At 36.6% G+C, this 21,276-nt stretch overlaps 1 protein-coding gene across 1 annotated transcript; it reads right to left on the reverse strand.

Annotated features, from left to right (window-relative positions):
- Positions 1–3,725: 3,725 nt before the first annotated feature.
- xpnpep3 (X-prolyl aminopeptidase 3, mitochondrial) lies at positions 3,726–21,227 on the reverse strand. The gene is made up of 10 exons (XM_048199251.1): positions 20,919–21,227; positions 18,503–18,625; positions 17,118–17,531; positions 16,855–17,036; positions 15,235–15,297; positions 11,954–12,067; positions 11,654–11,739; positions 11,354–11,537; positions 8,150–8,270; positions 3,726–4,125 (listed from the first exon to the last, which is right to left on the reverse strand). The coding sequence occupies exons 1-10, from the start codon at positions 20,986–20,988 to the stop codon at positions 3,953–3,955; spliced, it is 1,530 nt and encodes a 509-aa protein (XP_048055208.1). The 5' UTR covers positions 20,989–21,227; the 3' UTR covers positions 3,726–3,952.
- Between the last annotated feature and the right edge of the window lie 49 nt (positions 21,228–21,276).

Raw genomic sequence — 21,276 nt, forward strand, 5'->3', positions numbered from 1 at the left:
CAGCTTTTTTTGGGCATGACCACATTACGAATCATCTCAGTTGAAGGATTGTGTCCCACAACCAGGGGAACTGAATATGCAACCAGCATTTTGGGCATCGTCGTGTTCTGAGTCAGTTCAGCTCAAACATTTCAAGTTGCATACCCAGCATTAGGGGCTCCTTTGGTGTGGTCTGATTGAGCTCAGCTCAAAACACTCAAAAACATAGAGACTTGTCTATGTAGACAGCATTATAAATGAGTTCAAAGTCAATTCATGTTAAAAATCTTGCATGGGCTTTCAACCTAGACAGCGTTTTTGGCCATACTGCGAATCATCTCAGCTGAGTGTGTCCCAAATCATGCATTATATACTTTGCACTACTAAACTGTGTGTATACATGGTTATTTTGTAATTCAGCATCATAGTCTGATAGTAAAGCTACAACAGTTGAGTGCATGAAGTGTCCAAGGTTCCACACTTACTTTTTTTTTTTTTTGGTTAATTAAGTGCATCACCTGGGTATTTATTGGGCTCCCTTTGGGGGGGTGGGGGGATTTTCAGTGTGAAAACACTGAAAAACTATGAATAGAAAAACTATTAATACTACAAGATGACAGAATAGTGCACAGGTACACAAATTGGGATGCATTTTGTGTCTAAAAACAGCAGCGTTGCTGGACATCATACTAGTCATTTGAGTTCAAGGGCTGTTTCGCAAAAAACCTTGTGGTCTTCAAACCTAGACAGCATTTTTGATGTCATAAGCGGATTCGGCTTAGCTCGAACGTTGATTACCTATACCACATTTTTGGGCATGAGCGCATTACGAGCGCAAGCTGAGAGATTGTGTCTTAAAATCAAGGGAACTGACTATGTAGCCATCATTTTGGGCATCATATGCATATTCAATTCATAGTGAATTTAGCTCAAAAAGTTACTTACTCAGCATTTTCTGGGCATAAACTGATTGCAAGTCATCTCAGCTGAGAGTTGTGTCTCACAACCTAGTGAGCTCCCCACCTAGACATACTTTTTGAGAACTTTCTGCACATTCTGACTGAGCTCAGCTCAAAAATCTGAAAACCTAGGAACATTCTGGGGCATCATAAGCATGCTCAGTCAATCCAGCTCAAAAACTCCAAAACACAGTGAGCTGCCTACCTAGAATGCATTTTTGGATCTCAAGGAAACCTTCATAGTCCACTCAGCTCGGAGACATTGCTTAACTAGACAGCATTTTTGGGGCATCATAAGCCTATTAAGAGTCAATTCAGCTCAAAAACCTCAATATCTAGTGAGTGGCCTACCTAGACCGCATTTCCGGGCCTCATTTGCTTACCCAGGCATTAATGCATTTTTGTCAAAAACCTAGTGCGATGCCTACCTAGACCTACTTTTTGGGCGTCATCTACACATTCTGAGTCAGCTTAGTTCAGAAAACTCAAAATATAGACCACATTTTGGTGCATCTTAGCATGTTTAGAGTAAAAAAAACTCCAAAACTCAATGAGCTGCCTGCCTAGACAGCATTCAAAATCACTTCTGTTCAAAAACTTATACACCCATTGAGCGGCTTTTTTAGAGCATCACAAAGCCCACTTAGACAGTGGGCATTATGAGTCAGCTAAGCTCAAACAAGTTCAGCTGAATCAGAACATGCTTATTCATAATTTAAAATATGCTGTTTAGATCACCCTAGTTTCTGGTGATGTTATTAACTCTCTAGATTCTGATTCACGCTTGCTAGAATCTGCAACATGTATTATTTGGTCAGATTCACAAAAATACAGCAGCCCAAAACAAATTCTGATGTTCTTATGGAGTTTTTCCCATTTCCAACCTTACTGAGGATATGTGTATGTATTGTGAACAGCACTATACATATTTTAGACTTCATTCTTCATAACTTTTACTTTGACTTTTAATAGTAAACTACTCTGCCTTAAAACCAAGTAATGTTAGTATATAACTATAACTATTGGCTACACCAGAAATGTTATGGAGTTATTAAAACTTTCAACTGAATTTAGAATATGTGCTGAATCAAAAATGTCCTATTTTTGCGAAGAATCTATTCAGTGAGTAATTATGTAATTGACTAGTGAAATGGAATTCGTTTCATAATTGATGAATTTTGCCACATCTGACCTGAATCAACATTGAACGGACTCGAGCTGAATAATGACCGTTGTCTTCTGTACAGCTGCTTATAGCCAGTGTTGGGGAAAGTTACTTTTTTAAAAGTAATGCATTGCAATATTGCATTACTCCCTAAAAGGTAACTAATTGCGTTACTTAGTTACTTGTTATGAAAAGTATGTTACATTATTTTTGCGTTACTCATTCTCTCCTGGGCTGGGCTTGCTTGTTTGTTTTTTAATAACAAAAAAGTTCTATTTCTGGCAAATGTAAAGGCTCTTTCAAACCAAAAGTGAAATAAATAAGCCTTGGGATGGAGGAAATGCATATTTACACCTGTACAGTAGAGGGCGCAGCTCAAACAAACCTTTCAGCTGTGCTGCCATTCTGGATTAAAGAGGAATAGGATACAGGAAGAAGTTGAACTCTTTCATTTCTAAATTTAATATAAAGTAATTTATACTTTATGTTGGTTGAATTAGATCATTGAAGGTCTGCAGCAAAGACATTGGTTCATAAAGTGAGATTAAATACATAAAGTATATTTGTGTAATTTAATATAGTTAATTATTACAGGTTTGCATATAAATCTGAGATTGCATTTCACTGTTTTTATTTCATTTTGAGGAATACTGAATGTTTTCGTGCAAGTGAGATGAGTAAATGCATGCTCACATTTAATCTAGAACTACAATAACCATCATATTTACACAGCGCACACAACACCGCTGCTCTTTATTTCTCAACATGGTGAAAGGAGAGCTGTCAGTCAATAAATGTGAAAAAGTAACTTAGATATTTTGTTGTAAATTGAAAAAGTAATGCATTACTTTACTAGTTACTTGAAAAAGTAATCTGATTACTTAACTAAAGTTACTTGTAATGTGTTACCCCAACACTGCTTATGAATTGAACTAATTTCATAATTGATAAACTTTACAGTTATTGAACTGAACTGAATAAAGACACTGTTGTCTTTTTGAATGTCTCATATTTGATGAAGTTTGATTCTTGTTGGTTTGTTCATCAATTCTGTTATTTTCATGTTTATCACTGCTTTGAAACAATCTCCACTGTACACAACACTATAGCAATAAAGGTGGCTTTACAAACTACAGCAACAATCAATAACTATAAATTTATTTTGACAACAGTAAAAAAGCACATACATAACAATAAAAACCACAGCAGACAAACATACTCAAGTCATACTCAATCACAAGTACAGAATCTCACATTGAAACAGATCAGTTCTCTCACAAACATAAATGGTTTACCATGCTCATTAAATCACAGTCATCTGTTTGTTTCTCCATCTGACCTCATTAAGTCTCCTATAAGCCCTCATCCTAGAACATAGGTGTGCAAATACAAAAACATGACCCATCAGAACCAATTAGCTAGCGTAGGAGTGAACTGGCTATCAGGGAGACGTTGCACGCAGTCCAAGACACATTCGGCTCTTAAAGAGGTAGTTCACCCAAAAATGAAAATTCTGTCATCATTTATTCCCCTTCAAGTTGTTCCAAACCTGTATAAATCTCTTTGTTCTGTTGAACACAAAGGAAGATATTTGGAAGAATGTTTGTAACCAAGCAGATATCACCCCCCCATTGACATTGACATAGTATTTTTTTCCTACTATGGTATTCAAAGGGAGTATATGATGACAGCATTTTCATTTTTGGGTGAACTATCCCTTTAATCCTCCAGATTCAATACATAACTGGAGCAAGTTCTGTGAGATCCAGACCTCCTGAGTTTGGTATTAATGAAAAATGAGAGAAACAGACTCATTCTGGAAGGATTTGCTATCTTTTACTCTTTCCTTTCAGTCCTCTCCTTGTGCGCAAGCTCTCTCCACCTCAGCGATGGATTTCGGGGTGTGTGCAGACAGGATGAGGGGTCCCCCATGGTCTCGGATCACCACGTCATCCTCGATTCGTACCCCGAGACCCCGGAATCGCTCTGGACATGAGCTGTCGTCCTCGCTGATGTACAGTCCTGGGTTATGGGAGCAAGAGAAGAGAGTTTAGAGCTTATGTTTCACTAACTTTTTTTTTTGTGTGTGTGCAGTAGAGCTCAAATGCTAAGAAGTTGAATGTTACTTTGACTAGTATGTGAAAGTTCAACAGTCATTACAGTGCATTCAAGATACATACCTGCGATTTATCCGTATTATTACCCTTTACTGTTATTATTGATTTACTATTAATTTTATTTGTTATATATACACTTATGTTCAAAGTTAGATAATTAATGTAGTTCAGATAACATAATATTTTGAGTTTCTGTTGATTAAACCAATCGCCTTCATTGTATTAACTCAAATTTTTAATTTCAATGAACTCAAAATTTTAAGACAACCAGGAAACTTACTTTTTCCAAGTTAAACCAACAATTCTTTTTTACAGTGTACTTCAACCTTCAAAAGTTGTAATTTTCGTTTTTAGTTTTTTAGGTTTAAGGTTTTCATCTAATACTTGTATTTTATTTCAGCTTTATCTCAATTAAAAACAGTTTTAGTAAACAATAACAACACTGGAGAGAATGCCTTTTTTATTTGATATTTTTATTATTATTATTTTAATTTCCGATGGCAAAGCCTCATTTTCAGAAGCCATTATTTTGAAAACACTGTTACCTCGACCTTGTCCTTAAGAAATCATTCTAAAAATGTTCAAATTTGCTACTTGAGAAACTTTTCTTATTATTGAAAGCTCAGTTGAAAATGATTGTGCTGCTCGATGAACTGTGGAAATGACACTACAGTTACTGGAAATACTTCAGTAACTGTATTGTCATTTCCACAGTTCATCAATAAACTTGCATTACAAGTCACAAGTAAATTTGGTTTTAAAAATTGGCAAAAGAAACTAATTTTCTAGAAACGCATCAGTCTGTTGTTGTTTTGAGGGATGAAGGTTACTCCATGCAAGAAAAAGCCACATCTGACACAGGCAAGTAAAATGAAAAGGGTAGAATTATGGGCAAAAAAACAAAGACTGAATGGTAAATAATTATTGTGGATGGATGAATGCAAGTTTGAGGTGCTACAAATCAATCACGCCTAGGAGGTGTAGCAGAAAGCATGAAATGAAACTTCACCCAATTATCTTAATAAACTGACTGCTAGAAAGCATTCGTTGATGAACAGATGATGAACATTTGGATGTTTGCAAACAGTGATTATGTGTTTTTTGGGGGTGGAGCCTACCTGATGGCAGAAAATGACAGTTTAACAGTATTCATTTCGAGTGTATATCTCATAATTCGGACTTTTTTCCCCTCCCAATTCCGAGATTTTTACCTCACGATTCTAAGAAGAAAAATCTGAATTGCCTTTTTTCCTCAGAATGCCGAGTATACAGGTGCTGGTCATATAATTAGAATATCATCAAAAAGTTCATTTTTTTATTGTAAATTATTTTTAAAAATGAAACTTTCATATATTCAAGATTCCCTACATGTAAAGTAAAACATTTCAAAAGTTTTTTTTTTTTTAAATTTTGATGATTAGAGCGTACAGCTCATTAAAGTCCAAAATCCAGTATCTCAAAATATTAGAATATTTCCTAAGATCAATCAAAAAATGGGTTTTCAAAACAGAAAAGTTCAAGTTCTTTAAAGTATGTTCATTTGTGCACTCAATACTTGGTCAGCAGCACATATTACAGCAAATAACTTGCTCCTAGCACAAATTACAGCATCAGTGAAGTGTGGCATGGAAGTGATCAGCCTGTGGCACTGCTGAGGCACTATTGAGCCTTCAGATCATCTGTATATTGTTGGATCGACTGTTTCTCATCTTTCTCTTGAAAATATCCCATAGATTCAGGGGTCAGGCATGTTGGCTGGCCAATAAAGCACAGTAATATCATGGTCAGCAAACCACTTGGAAGTGGTTTTTGCACTGTGGGCAGGTGCTAAAGTCCTGCTGGAAAAGGAAATCAGCATCTCCATAAAGCTTGTCAGCAGATGGAAGCATAAAGTGCTCCAAAATCTCCTGGAAGATGGCTGCATGGACTTTGCACTTGATAAAACACAATGGACCAACACCAGCAGACGTCACGGCCCCCCCAAATCATTACTGACTTTAGAAACTTCACACTAGACTTCAAGCAGCTTGGATTCTGTGCCTCTCCAGTCTTCCTTCAGACTCTGGGACCATGATTTCAACATGAAATGCAAAATTTACTTTTATCTGAAAAGAGGACTTTCGACCACTGTTCACTGTCCAGCTCTTTTTCTCCTTAGCCCAGGTAAGATGCTTCTGACGTTGTTTCTGTTTCAGAAGTGGCATGGTAGTCCTTTTCCTGAAGATGTCTGAGTGTGGTGACTCTTGATGCGCTGACTCCGGCTTCATTTGACTCATTGTGAAGCTCTCTCAAGTGTTTGAATCGGCTTTACTTGACAGTATTCTCAAGCTTGTGGTCATCCCTGTTGCTTGTGCACCTTTGCCTACCCAATTTCTTCCTTCTAGTCAACTTTGCATTCGATATGCTTTGATATTTCACTCTGTAAACAGCCACCCCATTCAGTAATGACCTTCTGTGACTTACTCTCTTTGTGGAGGGTGTCAATGATTGCCAAGTCAGCAGTCTTCCCCATTAGTGTGGTTTCAAAGAACAAGAGATACCCGGAATTTATACTGTAGGGATGGTCATTTAATGAAACTCAAATGTAAATATTCTAATATTTTGAGATGCTGGATTTTGGACTTTCATGAGCTGTACGCTCTAATCAACAAAAAACAAAAAAACAAAAACAAAAACAAACAAAAAAAAAAAACATTTGAAATGTTTTACTTTACATGTAGGGAATCTAGAATAAATGAAAGTTTCATTTTTTAAAATAATTTACAATAAAAAAAAAAAAAGCACTTTTTCACGATATTCTAATTATATGACCAGCACCTGTATATCCCACCTTTCTGACTTTTTTCATGCTGTAAGTGTAGGGCAAATACATTATGTCCCCTATGAACTGCATGTGAACATTATGTAGATCTACTGTTTATTTCAAATTCGTGCTTTAAAGGGTTAGTTCACCCAAAATTCTGTCATTTATTACTCACCCTCATGTCGTTCTACACCCGTAAGACCTTTGTTCATCTTCAGAACACAATTTAAGATATTGTTGATGAAATCCGATGGCTCAGTGGGGCCTCTATTGAGAGCAAAGCCATTCAAACTCTCAAGATCCACAAAAGTACTAAAAACATATTTAAATCAGTTCATGTGAGTACAGTGGTTCTATCTTAATATTATAAAGCGACAAGAATACTTTTTGTGTGCCAAAAATACAAAATAAAGACTTTTCAACAATATCTTTATGGGCCAATTTCAAAACAATGCTTCAGAGCTTTACGAATCGAATCAGTGAATCGGAGCGCCAAAGTCACGTGATTTCTTCAGTTTAGCCGTTTGATAGGAGATCCGAATCACTGATTCGACACAAAAGATTCATAAAGCTCAGAAGCTTCATGAAGCAGTGTTTTAAATCGGCCCATAGATATTGTTGAAAAGTCGTTATTTCGGGGGGGTTATTGACGCACAAAAAGTAATCTTGTCGCTTTATAATATTAATATTGAACCACTGAATTCACATAAACTGTTTCAAATATGTTTTTAGTACCTTTATGGATCTTGAGAGTTACAAATTGGCTTTGCTCTCAATAGAAGCCTCACTGAGCCATCAGATTTCATCAAAAATATCTTAATTTGTGTTCCGAAGATGAACGAAGGTCTTACAGGTGTGGAACGACATGAGGGTGAGTAATAAGTGACATAATTTTAATTTTTGGGTGAACTAACTGTTTAAAAGTAGGGTAATCATCACAGGATTCATCAGTCCATTCTGCCCGTTTAATGACTTGCAACTATAAACATCTTTAAAGGCCGCCTTCGATTTTTTGCATTCCGATTCTGACATTCAAATGCACAACAAGACATTTTTTCTCTTATTCTGTGGATATCTCCATTTTCCTCCACTTGTTACCACTGTTTTTATTAAAAGTAAACTCTACCTGGCTCTATTGTGATCACCATGCCAGGCTGCAGCGGTTGTGAACGGGACAGCTCAGGGGTGTCATGAACGTCCATTCCCAGATAGTGACCCACGTGATGGGGGCAAAACTGCCGTGCAGCCTGGAAGAGGAAAAAAAAGAAGAGAGCAGACATCCATTGAGAAAAACAACAAAATTGAGAGCATGTAATGTGATCAGTCACAAAACTCTGAACTGGAAAACTGATTTAAACTGAAATAAGCGCACACAGTCACAGTCGCAACAGGCTTAACTGACCAACATGTTGGTTTGTTGGCCTCATAAACAGCATTAAGTGAAATTAAGCTTTCATAGCAGTATGGTGCTTTACAGACATTGTAAGTGGTGCAGATCTTTGGCATTTAAATTGGGCAGGAAGACTTATAGTCATTTCCTGACCACGGAGCTTTAAGGAAGTTCATTTAAATAAATAAAGAACGCCTCGAATTCCTGGTGTTCAGTGCTGTGAACCTGAATCTCAGGTTGGTATAAGGTTGGTCCCGTGACACATTTTTCAGTATATGTTAATACATACTTTGAAGAATCACAACCGATTATAAGACAAACAAGAATCAATCGTATGCGGTCGACACGTGCACACTAGAAAGTTTCATTATTGTCTGCGCTATTTTCTCTCAAAAAATTATGACTGAAAAAAAAGTTCTCGTTTAAAATAGAGTTGTGAGTTTCTCTTAAATCCTTGTTAATGTGTGTCTATTGTTGTTGCCATCTCCAGTAATTTTTTGTTGTTGTTCTTCCGGTCTTTCAACCTTGTGGACAAACTAATTATTGGCAAAACATTCAAATGAGCACTTGCAAACTACAGAGAAAATCTGTCTGTGCATGTTAAGTACGCACCTACTGTGCTGATGATGAAATTCATGTCATGGAGATATGTGCATAAAAACTAGTGCTGTCAAACAATTAATCCAATTATTTGCATCCAAAATAAAAGTTTGTGTTAACATAATATACGCGTGTACTGTGTATGTTTATCATGTATATATAAATACACATGCATGCATATATTTAACAAAAATGTATAGAATTTATATATTAAATATATAAATTATATATACATATAAATATATATACACATGTAAATATTTCTTAAATATATACATGAATGTGTTTGTATTTATATATACATAATAAAAACACACAGTACACACGTATATTATGTTAATGCAACATATTATGTTAATGCAAACCAAAATCTACTTTGGGCATTGGATGATGTTTACATAGGATGCATTTTTGTGTTCAAAAAAGCTGGATTGACCAAACAAAATAAAGCATGTAAGATATGATACTCAAACAACAAAAGATGTCCATTTACATCTATACACAGATTTTTTTTTTTAAAAGCACAGACTTTTAAAATCACAGATATTCAACAAATAAACAGGCTAAATATTTAATTGTTTTTTGTTTTGTTTTTGCATAAAATTATCATATTCATTTTCTTAAAATGTCTAGTTGAAAGTGGGCAAATTCGTTAGAAAAGAACTGCTTTAAAGGTGCCCTAGAATTAAAAATTGAATTTATCTTGGCATAGTTAAATAACAAGAGTTCAGTACATGGAAAAGACATACAGTGAGTCTCAAACTCCATTGTTTCCTCCTTCTTATATAAATCTCATTTGTTTAAAAGACCTCCGAAGAACAGGTGAATCTCAACATAACACTGACTGTTACGTAACAGTCGGATCATTAATATGTACGCCCCCAATATTTGCATATGCCAGCCCATGATGAAAAATGGCAGATGGAGCAATAATAACTGACATGATCCATGATTACATGATATTTTTAGAGATATTTGTGAATTGTCTTTCTAAATGTTTCGTTAGCATGTTGCTAATGTACTGTTAAATGTGGTTAAAGTTACCATCGTTTATTACTGTATTCACGGAGACAAGAGCCGTCGCTATTTTCATTATTAAAGACTTGCAGTATGTATAATTCATAAACAACTTCATTCTTTATAAATCTCTCCAACAGTGTGTAATGTTAGCTTTAGCCACAGAGCACAGCCTCAAATTCATTCAGAATCAAATGTGTAAACATCCAAATAAATACTATACTCGCATGATCCGACGCATACATGCTGCATGCATGACGGACACTTTGTAAAGATCCATTTGAGGGTTATATTAGCTGTGTGAACTTTGTTTATGCACTGTTTAAGGCAAGCGTGAGCTCTGTGGGCGGAGAGCACGAGATTTAAAGGGGCCGCACAGCATAAATCGGCTCATATTTAATGATGCCGCAAAATAGGCAGTTAAAAAAATTTATTAAAAAAAATCTATGGGGTATTTTGAGCTGAAACTTCACAGACACATTCAGGGGACACCTTAGACTTATATTACATCTTTTAAAAAAAACGTTCGATGGCACCTTTAATGTCTGTAAAATGGCTTTGGTTCTATTAAAAAATGAATGAAATCCGCAAAATCTTGGAACTTTTAGTGTTGACTGTTATTGTAATACCTTCAGCAAGGAAAAACTCTATCTTAAGCACCGACACTAAAAATATACAAACGTTTGGTGTCAGTTTTTGAAAGAAAGAAGTCTCTTATGCTCACCAAAGCTGCATTTAATTGTAATATTGTAATACAGTACAGTTCTGAAATATTATTACAATTTAAAATAAATGTTTTCTATTTGAATATATTTTAAAATGTAATTTCTTCTTGCGACGGAATTTTCAGCATCATTACTCCAGTCTTCAGTGTCACATGATCCTTCAGAAATCATTCAAATATGATGATTTGATTATTTATTAATATTATCAATGTTGAAAACAGCTGTGCTGCTTCATATATTTGTGGAAACCATCATACATTTTTTAAAGATCCTTTGATTATCTGAAATAGAAATCTTTTGTAAGATTATAAATGACTTTATTTTCACTTTTGATCAACTGAATATATTAAAAATAATTGATTAAAGTTAAATTTAAAAAGTATATTGTCCTACCCCAAACCTTTTGCTTAGTAAAAAAAAGCCCTCAAGCCCCAAGTTGTTGCTCAAGTAGTCCTGGCCATCACAAATTACATTTTAATCATGATTTAATGTGTGATTTTGCTAATATTTAATTTAAGATGGTATCTGCTGATATTTGATTTGAGTAAATAACATCCAAAAATTAATTTTGGGGTGAACTTTCCCTAAGTCAGGGTACCTTCAGTGTGTCTGTATCACTGGTGCTTTGTGGGACGATCCCGAGCTCTTTGAGCTGCCGGGCCAACAGCGCGAGCATGGTGGAATAAATATAGTCCAGACTGACGCCAGGATTGCACTGAGACAGACAGGCCAACTGCACCTCCAGCACGGCCTCATACAGCTCTCTCTGAGCAGGACTGAACCTGGAGACGGCACATGGAGCAAGGACTGGAGCGCTGATTGATTACTTACTAATAGCATGAAATTAAAGCCACGTTACGTCTGAGACAATGAGAGTTCTGTTGAAAGTCAGACTTACTTTCCATTCACCGGCCAAGTGCGTGTGATGTCGCTCACATAACCGAAATATTCACAGCCCCCATCCAGCAAGACCATTTCTCCATCCTGAGAAAGAAAGAGTTAGTTCAATATTGTGATAATATTTTGTCGTGTGTATCGTACATTTGCCTTGTGAAAACTAAACATGCACACAAAGCTTATATAGAACAAGAGAAATAAGGAAGAGAGACTTCAAGTTTCATCCTTGTTTATCTTATGAATCAGTTGTAGACTCTCCCTCCCGCTCCATTAATGATTATGAGTGTGTTTGGCACTTCACCTTCACTATTTGATTGTTGTTGATGTAATGAAGTGTGTTGGCTCGGTTTCCACCAGCAACCACAGGCGGATATGCCAGGAAGTTCGCGCCATGAGCACGGCATTCATAATCAAACTATACGGAAAGCCAAAAAGAGAAACAGAAGAGAAAGGAAGAGAGAAGGCAGAGATGTTAGTCAGCATGTGCGCTGGACACAGAGTACACTAAGATTTGACTCTCCAAGAGCTCGCTGACGTCATTTGTGTTTCTGTGGTACATTTTCAGTTCTCAGACGCTCCATTACCTCTGTGCTGCACAATGGCCAAACAATGGCAACTTTACAAAGTAATTCTACCCCAACATTTCAGAGCTACAAAAACTTCTGAAAGGCTTAAAAATAAATAACACAAATATACTTATACTGGCCTCTTGAGTCTTGACTACTCCTAACTCTTCACTGATTTAGGAGCTAGTTTTAGCACTAAAACACTCTGTGAAATGCTCTAAGAGCAAAAATTTACGACTGACACGGCCATTATTTTTAAGAGTTTCTCCTAAATTGGCAAGTTGGGAGCTAGTTTTAGTCTTAAGATGTTTTGTGAATGCAGCCCCTGATCATGGTTATTCAGTCTAATCACAATTACTTTAGATAACTGCAATAATTGTGCCATTTATTTTGTATGACATTTTACCAAAGAATATTTAAAAAAAAGACAGTTATAGTATATACAGGTGCTGGTCATATAATTAGAATATTGTCAAAAAGTTGATTTATTTCACTAATTCCATTCAAAAAGTGAAACTTGTATATTATATTAATTCATTACACACAGACTGATATATTTAAAATGTTTATTTCTTTTAATTTTGATGATTATAACTGACAACTAAGGAAAATCCCAAATTCAGTATCTCAGAAAATTAGAATATTGTGAAAAGGTTCAATATTGAAGACAGCTGGTGCCACACTCTAATCAGCTAATTAACTCAAAACACCTGCAAAGGCCTTTAAATGGTCTCTCAGTCTAGTTCTGTAGGCTACACAATCATGGGGAAGACTGCTGACTTGACAGTTGTCCAAAAGATGACCATTGACACGTTCCACAAGGAGGGCAAGACACAAAAGGTCATTGCAAAAGAGGCTTGCTGTTCACAGAGCTCTGTGTCCAAGCACATTAATAGAGAGGCGAAGGGAAGGAAAAGATGTGGTAGAAAAAAAAGTGTACAAGCAATAGGGATAACTAGCCTGACTACGTCAGACTTCCTACTTCCGCTCAATTTCATTTCGCTTCTGTACTCAGTCTGATACAGCGTCAGAGCTTTGTGTTTGCCACCGGTCTGGAAACAGCCGGGCCAATCAACGAACAGAGGGCGGGCTGAGAGCCGTGACGTAGATGCTAAGCGCCGAGTTTTACATTGTAGGTTAGAGAAATCGAAAACCGAAACGACCGCGGAAATGGGAAACGAGACACGGGATGCAAACTTCGGGATGCATTAACTTCGCATAATCTGCAAAAGTCGTTTACAGCCATGTTCACTCCGGTATTTCGCTCACATCATCATGTGTTTACAACAGGTTTACAGTGGAAGTTCAATCATAGATTTGAGTTCGATGCATGATGTCTGTGCTTCGATGCGGCTGTACAGGCGGATAACATACGTCATAACTAAACGTATCTGATTGGCTTACGGGTAACCAATGATTTTAAACTTCAGACAAGCGTCCCCTAGCGAGAGAGAAAACACTTCTCTATTATGCCATTCCAGACTCTGTCTACGAAGCAAAGTGAAGTAGCAGAGTCTGGTATTACCAGGCTAAGGGATAACCGCACCCTGGAGAGGATTGTGAAACAAAACCCATTCAAAAATGTGGGGGAGATTTACAAAGAGTGGACTGCAGCTGGAGTCAGTGCTTCAAGAACCACTACGCACAGACGTATGCAAGACATGGGTTTCAGCTGTCGCATTCCTTGTGTCAAGCCACTCTTGAACAACAGACAGCGTCAGAAGCGGCTAAAGACAAAAAGGACTGGACTGCTGCTGAGTGGTCCAAAGTTTTGTTCTCTGATGAAAGTAAATTTTGCATTTCCTTTGGAAATCAGGGTCCCAGAGTCTGAAGGAAGAGAGGAGAGGCACACAATCCACGTTGCTTGAGGTCCAGTGTAAAGTTTCCACAGTCAGTGATGGTTTGGGGTGCCATGTCATCTGCTGGTGTTGGTCCACTGTGTTTTCTGAGGTCCAAGGTCAACGCAGCCGTATACCAGGAAGTTTTCAAGCACTTCATGCTTCCTGCTGCTGACCAACTTTATGGAGATGCAGATTTCATTTTCCAACAGGACTTGGCACCTGCACACAGTGCCAAAGCTACCAGTACCTGGTTTAAGGACCATGGTATCCCTGTTCTTACTTGGCCAGCAAACTTGCCTGACCTTAACCCCATAGAAAATCTTTGGGGTATTGTGAAGAGGAAGATGCGATATGCCAGACCCAACAATGCAGAAGGCCACTATTAGAGCAACCTGGGCTCTCATAACACCTGAGCAGTGCCACAGACTGATCGACTCCATGCCACGCCGCATTGCTGCAGTAATTCAGGCAAAAGGAGCCCCAACAAGTATTGAGTGCTGTACATGCTCATACTTTTCATGTTCATACTTTTCAGTTGGCCAAGATTTCTAAAAATCCTTTCTTTGTATTGGTCTTAAGTAATATTCTAATTTTCTGAGATACTGAATTTGGGATTTTCCTTAGTTGTCAGTTATAATCATCAAAATTAAAAGAAATAAACATTTGAAATATATCAGTCTGTGTGTAATGAATGAATATAATATACAAGTTTCACTTTTTGAATGGAATTAGTGAAATAAATCAACTTTTTGATGATATTCTAATTATATGACCAGCACCTGTAAAGGTCTTTTTTCATACAAAATGAACATTTGTGGATTTAATTAGATAGCATTATATTATGTTACATTGTTATATTATATTATATTATATTTCACAGCATTAAAGTAAACCATATGGGCATGTTTTATAAAATTTGCATCACTGTATTATATGCGATTCTACGTGTATACGCAAGTAAAAAAAAAAAAACATATTGTTAATCACAATTATTTGTATGACAATTAATTGTCAAAACAGAATTCACGATCATGACAGGCCTACCCAGGGACAGAAAAATGCTGAAAGTTTATGAAACACCCATATAACAGGGTACAGGTTGCAAAACACATTAGAATATTTTGTTCAAATTGACTGTTTGTGTGTGCATTCATGCATTTAGTCCCTCGGCTCACCTTTGCATAGAGAACAGCCTCATCAATGTCTCCTCTTGACATGGCCATCGTCTTCTTAAATGCCTGAAGATAAACACATAGCTCAATATAGCACGTTTTGTCTCCTCAGGCAAATTTAAAGGGTTAGTTGACCCAAAAATGAAATTTCTGTCAATTACTCATCCTCATATCATTCCAAACCTGTAAGACTTTCGTTCATCTTAAGAACACAAATGAAGATATTTTTAATGAAATCTGAGAGCTTTCTGTCCCTCCATTGACAGCCTACGCAACTACTACTTTTAAGCCCCAGACAGGTAGTAAAGACATCATTAAAGTAATCCATGTGACTCCAGTGGTTTAACCTCAGTTTTATGAAGTGACGCAAGTACTTTGCGCAAAAAAAAGCTTAATTTATCACTTTATTTACAAAATATTAATCTCCAACACTCGTTTATGCAAAAATGTCTGCTCTCGATTCAACACAACACACTTGTGACATGGTGCTCTTGTGAACATGCGTTGGAGAATAATATTTTGTAAATAAAATGGTGAATTATGTTTTTTTGCAAACAAAGTACTCATGTCATTTCATAAAATCGAGGTTAAACCACTTGGGTCACATGGATTACTTATGGACTAATTTGAGCTTGAAAGTGGTAGTTGTGCAAACTGTCAATGGAGAGACAAAAAGCTCTCAGATTTCATCAAAGATATCTTCATTTCCGAAGATGAACAAAGGTCTTATGGGTGTGGAACGACATGAGGGTGAGTAATAAATGACAGAATTTTCATTTTTGGGTGAACTAACCCTTTAAATACTTTCATCAAGTCTCTCATAACCGAAATGATCAATCTTTACACAAACAACTTATTTTTCTTATTAAAGGGTTAGTTCACCCAAAAATGAAAATAATGTCATTTATTACTCACCCTCATGCCGTTTCACACCCGTAAGACCTTCGTTAATCTTCAGAACACAAATTAAGACATTTTTGTTGAAATCCGATGGCTCCGTGAGGCCTGCATAGGGAGCAATGACATTTCCTCTCTCAAGATCCATTAATGTACTAAAAACATATTTAAATCAGTTCATGTGAGTACAGTGGTTCAATATTAATATTATAAAGCGACGAGAATATTTTTGGAGCGCCAAAAAAAACAAAATAACGACTTATATAGTGATGGCCGATTTCAAAACAATGCTTCATGAAGCATCGGAGCGTTATGAATCAGTGTATCAAATCAGCTGTTCGGATCGCCAAAGTCACATGATTTCAGCAGTTTGACACACGATCTGAATCATGATTCGACGCGATGATTCATAACGATCTGCAGCAGTGTTTTGAAATCGGCCATCACTATATAAGTCATTATTTTGTTTTTATGTTATGTTTTGTTTTTATGTTTTTAGTAAATTAATGGATCTTGAGAGAGGAAGTGTCATTGCTGGCTATGCAGGCCTCACTGAGCCATCAGATTTCATCAAAAATATCTTAATTTGTGTTCTGAAGATTAATGAAGGTCTTACGGGTGTGGAACGGCATGAGGGTGAGTAATTAATGACAGAATTTTCATTTTTGGGTGAACTAACCCTTTAATTTGCCACAACATACAGTACTGTTATTAAGGATTTATGACCTGGGCAGTGATCCGTCCTGCCTCCTTCATCAGAGCGACCTCTGCTGGGCTCTTAATGGCTCTGAGGGAATGAGTGAGAGGTCGGAGAGACTTCGTCAGCTGTCCTTCCAATAGGGGGTGCACATGACTTTGGTGTAACCGAGGATGGCAAGGCTGAGAGCTGTCGTACCATATAGTTCCTCCTAAGAGAAAGAGAAAAGAGTAAGCTACTGATGCAAATGTAAACCTTGAAAGCATGTAAATGTACACCTGTTTTCTTTTACCTTTTATGCTTTTTAGCAATACACCCAGTTCCTCTGTGCTGTGAACCCGCTCTAGACCCGTTAAAGCAGCTGCTCCATCTTTCCCCGAGCGAGGCCCGTCCCAAAGCTCTCGGGCCGGGTCTCGCCGTGGCACAAACAACACAGCCTGGTCCGGCTTACCCGATCCGTACATCACCAGCGCGCTGTCCGGCTCCATAATTCCTGTCAGGTACAGGAAGTCCTGGTGCTGGTGGAACGGGTAAGGGATGTCATTGGTCATGTAGCGAATGGGATGCGATAGGACGATGACAATGTGGGAGGAGTTTGAAGAGGCTCCAGAACCTGTTAGTCGCTCTGCCTGCATCTCAATCAGAGACGCCAAGCGCTGCCGGCGGAACTCAAACTCCGTCTGGGTGAGACCTGGCGTCACCTCACCTATGAGAGGAACATTTGCAAGGTCTTAAAAAAAATCTTACTGACCCCAAACTTTTTAACAGTAGTGTATTTCTAAGTGAAACAGAATATTCGATGACAAAAAAAAATAAAAAATTGTGTTTTATTAATTAATGTTAATCTACATTGAGTTACTTAAATTAAAAAATTTGTAAATAGAGATGCACAGATACTAAATTACTAAATTTCTTCCACCAATACCGATTATTCAGAGCGTTATCTGCCGATACAGATAAAGATACCGATAGTTTGAGGTCTTTTAAATTAATGATAATTTAATTTAATAATTAATCATTATATTTTTTATTATTATATTTTGAAAGAAATGCAAATAAAAACTTTATTCTCTCCATTTCATCAACTTGTTTCAGAGTAACTGGTATCAGTTATGAACAAACACATTACTAAAATTAATATTAACACACATTAACTAAATTCTGAAGATTACTTTTTAAATGTTATAAATTCATATAATTACTATTAATATTGAACATCAGACTGGTTTCTTAGCATTTTCTGCACAAATTCAGTGCATTTTCTTGCCCTCTTTTGATTGACAGGATATATATCGGCCCTGACTATCGGCTATTTTTAAACTTTCCGCCGATAACAGATAGTGTGAAAATTGGCTTTTATCTGCCGATACCGATTATAGGCCGATATATCTCTATTTGTAAAGGCTGTATTACCTAGAACATTAAAACAAAGGGCTAAAACAACCTAAAACAAGGGCTAAATAGCTATTTGACTCTATAAACCAATTGCCTGCATGGTCTAAGTGACATCAACCAAAGGTTTCAGAGGTGGAGCAAGATGTTAAACTTTTTCTTCTTTGGAATAATGTGTAAAGATAATCATTAATGATAAGACCAAGAACAAACATTAAGAAAGTCATAAGATTTTGACTTCAAATGAAAAGAGTTGAAATGGAGACCAAACTTGTTTTTTCTCACCATGTTTGATGAGGTGAGGGTGTGTGTACGGGCTTGGCTGTCCCAGGTATCTCTGAGGAACTTTCTTGGTTTTCCATCCCCCTGTTTTCACAGACACACTCCTGCATGAACACCACACAGACCCTGTACAACAAAACAAAACCAAAAAAAAAACACAGTTTGCAACCTATTTTACTTCTGTAATTTGATGTACACTTCTGTTCAAAATTTTGGGATCGGTTAAATTTTTTGTTTTTAAAAGAAGTCTTTTATGCTCACCAAGGTTGCATTATATATTTGATAATAAATACAGTAAAAAAACAGTAATGTTGTGAAGCATTATTACAATTTAAAATAACTGTTGTCTATTTGACACTGAAAATATTTTACAATTTAATTTATTCCTGTAATGAAAGCTGAATTTACTCCAGTCTTCAGTGTCACATGATCCTTCAGAAATCATTCTAATACAATGATTTGATGCTCAAGAAACATTTATTATTATTATTATCAATGTTGAAAACAGATGCTTAATATTTTTGTGGAAACCGTAATAGTTTTTCATCAGGATTCTATGATGAAATTTCATTCATTTGAATTCACACAGAAAATATTAACTGCCACTTTCGATCAATTCAATGAATCCTTGCTTAATAAAAGTATTAATTTAAGTATTAATGATTGTGAAGAGATTTCCCTATTTGTGACCCTGGACCAGTCATAAATCACACGTATATTTGTAGCAATAGCCAACAATACATTGTATGGGTCAAAATTATTGATTTTTCTTTTATGCCAAAAATCAATAGAATATTAAGTAAAAATCATGTTCCATGAAGATATTTTGTAAATTTCCTACCTTAAATATATCAAAAATGTATTTTTGTGAGTGGATATGCATTGCTAAGGACTTCATTTGGACAACTTTAAGAGCGATTTTCTCAATATTTTGATTTTTTACACCCTCAGATTACAGATTTTCAAATAGTTATATCTCGGCCAAATATTGTCCTATCCTAACAAACCATACATCAATGAAAAGATTATTTATGGACTGGAGCTTACGGTTATGTGGTCCAGGGTCACATATGAGAGCTGAGGTGTTAAAAAAATAAGAGAAATGTCTGTCTTTCAAATGAACATCAACATCAGTCAAAAAGGAAAGTTGTTTCAAAAGTAAAGCAAATTACTATACTTTTATAAAAGGTTTACAAACGCTTATGTTTTCTTTGGAATACCATGCATGCACTTATTTATTGTTCACAATTATTCATACCAGTTAACATTAAGATAATAAGACAATAAACAGGGTCAACTTTGATGTAACATTGACTTTGACATTTAAAGGATTAGTTCACTTTCAAATAAAATTTTCCTGATAATTTACTCACCCCCATGTCATCCAAGATGTTCATGTCTGTCTTTCTTCAGTCGAAAAGAAATTAAAGTTTTTGATGAAAACATTCCAGGATTTTTCTTCTTATAGTGGACTTCAATGGACTCCAAACGGTTGAAGGTCAAAATTACAGTTTCAGTGCAGCTTCAAAGGGTTTTAAACGATACCAGACGAGGAATAAGGGTCTTATCTAGCGAAACGATCGCTCATTTTCTAAAAAAAATACAACTGTATATACTTTATAAACACAAATGATTGCCTTGCACGTGCTTCCGCTTTCCGAATTCTTCAAAAAGCGTACGCTGAATGTCCTACGCCTTCCCTATTCTACTTACGGAACGAACGCGGCGCCAGTTTAATTTTTTCCGTAAGTTGAATAGGGAAGGCGTAGGATATACAGCGTAAGCTTTTTGAAGAATATGGAAGGCGGAATGGCGGAATTGTGTTTATAAAGCATATACATTTGGATTTTTTTTTAAAAATGACTGATCGTTTCACTAGATAAGACCCTTATTCCTCGTCTGGTATCACTTAAAGCCCTTTGAAGCTGCACTGAAACTGTAATTTTGACCTTCAACCGTTTGGAGTCCATTGAAGTCCACTATAAGAAGAAAAATCCTGGAATGTTTTCATCAAAAACTTTAATTTCTTTTCGACTGAAGAAAGACAGACATGAACATCTTGGATGACATGGGGGTGAGTAAATTATCAGGAAAATTTTATTTGAAAGTGGACTAATCCTTTAACATGAACTACTACTAATTGAAGATCTGTTGAGGAACAAAAGTGCCCTACAGAATCTGTATTAGAGGTCTAGGAGGTGGTGATTTCCAGTGTGTAATTTATACTTTTGTGCCTATTCATAAACATATTAATTTGGGTTTTAGATGTGGAGAAAGAAAACTGAAAATGTTTATGCACAATGAATGACTTCACACACACAGCAGCAATGTTCCTGCCATGTTCTCAACACCCAGCTATATGAATTAAAACAACACATTTTAATGGACAACAGATCTAAGTATGAGTGTAGTGCATTACCTGGACTCCAGTGAGAGCGGGTAACGCACAGGACGGCGGCTCTCACTGCACCGCTGCTGGAATACAACATTGTCGCGAGTGCACGAGATTCCTGACCAGCTCAGCTTTCACCATGAGAGAGAACACCTTCGCGCAACCGTGTGCATTACAAAGACAGGAACCGAAGTGACTTCGGACTGTTAACCGAAAGGTAACATACTGAAGGAGCAATGCGTGTAACATGTAACTCTTTTTCACATTCACTCATCCACATGTGAGCATGATCGCGTGGAAGGTGACATTAGTGTCACTGCTCATGTAAGTCTCTGAGCGCGTATTGGTGGATTGGGAGCGGCTCCACCGCTCTGATTGGACAGCT

The sequence above is a fragment of the Megalobrama amblycephala genome, linkage group LG1, assembly GCF_018812025.1.
Source record: "Megalobrama amblycephala isolate DHTTF-2021 linkage group LG1, ASM1881202v1, whole genome shotgun sequence".
Lineage (NCBI taxonomy): Eukaryota > Metazoa > Chordata > Actinopteri > Cypriniformes > Xenocyprididae > Megalobrama > Megalobrama amblycephala.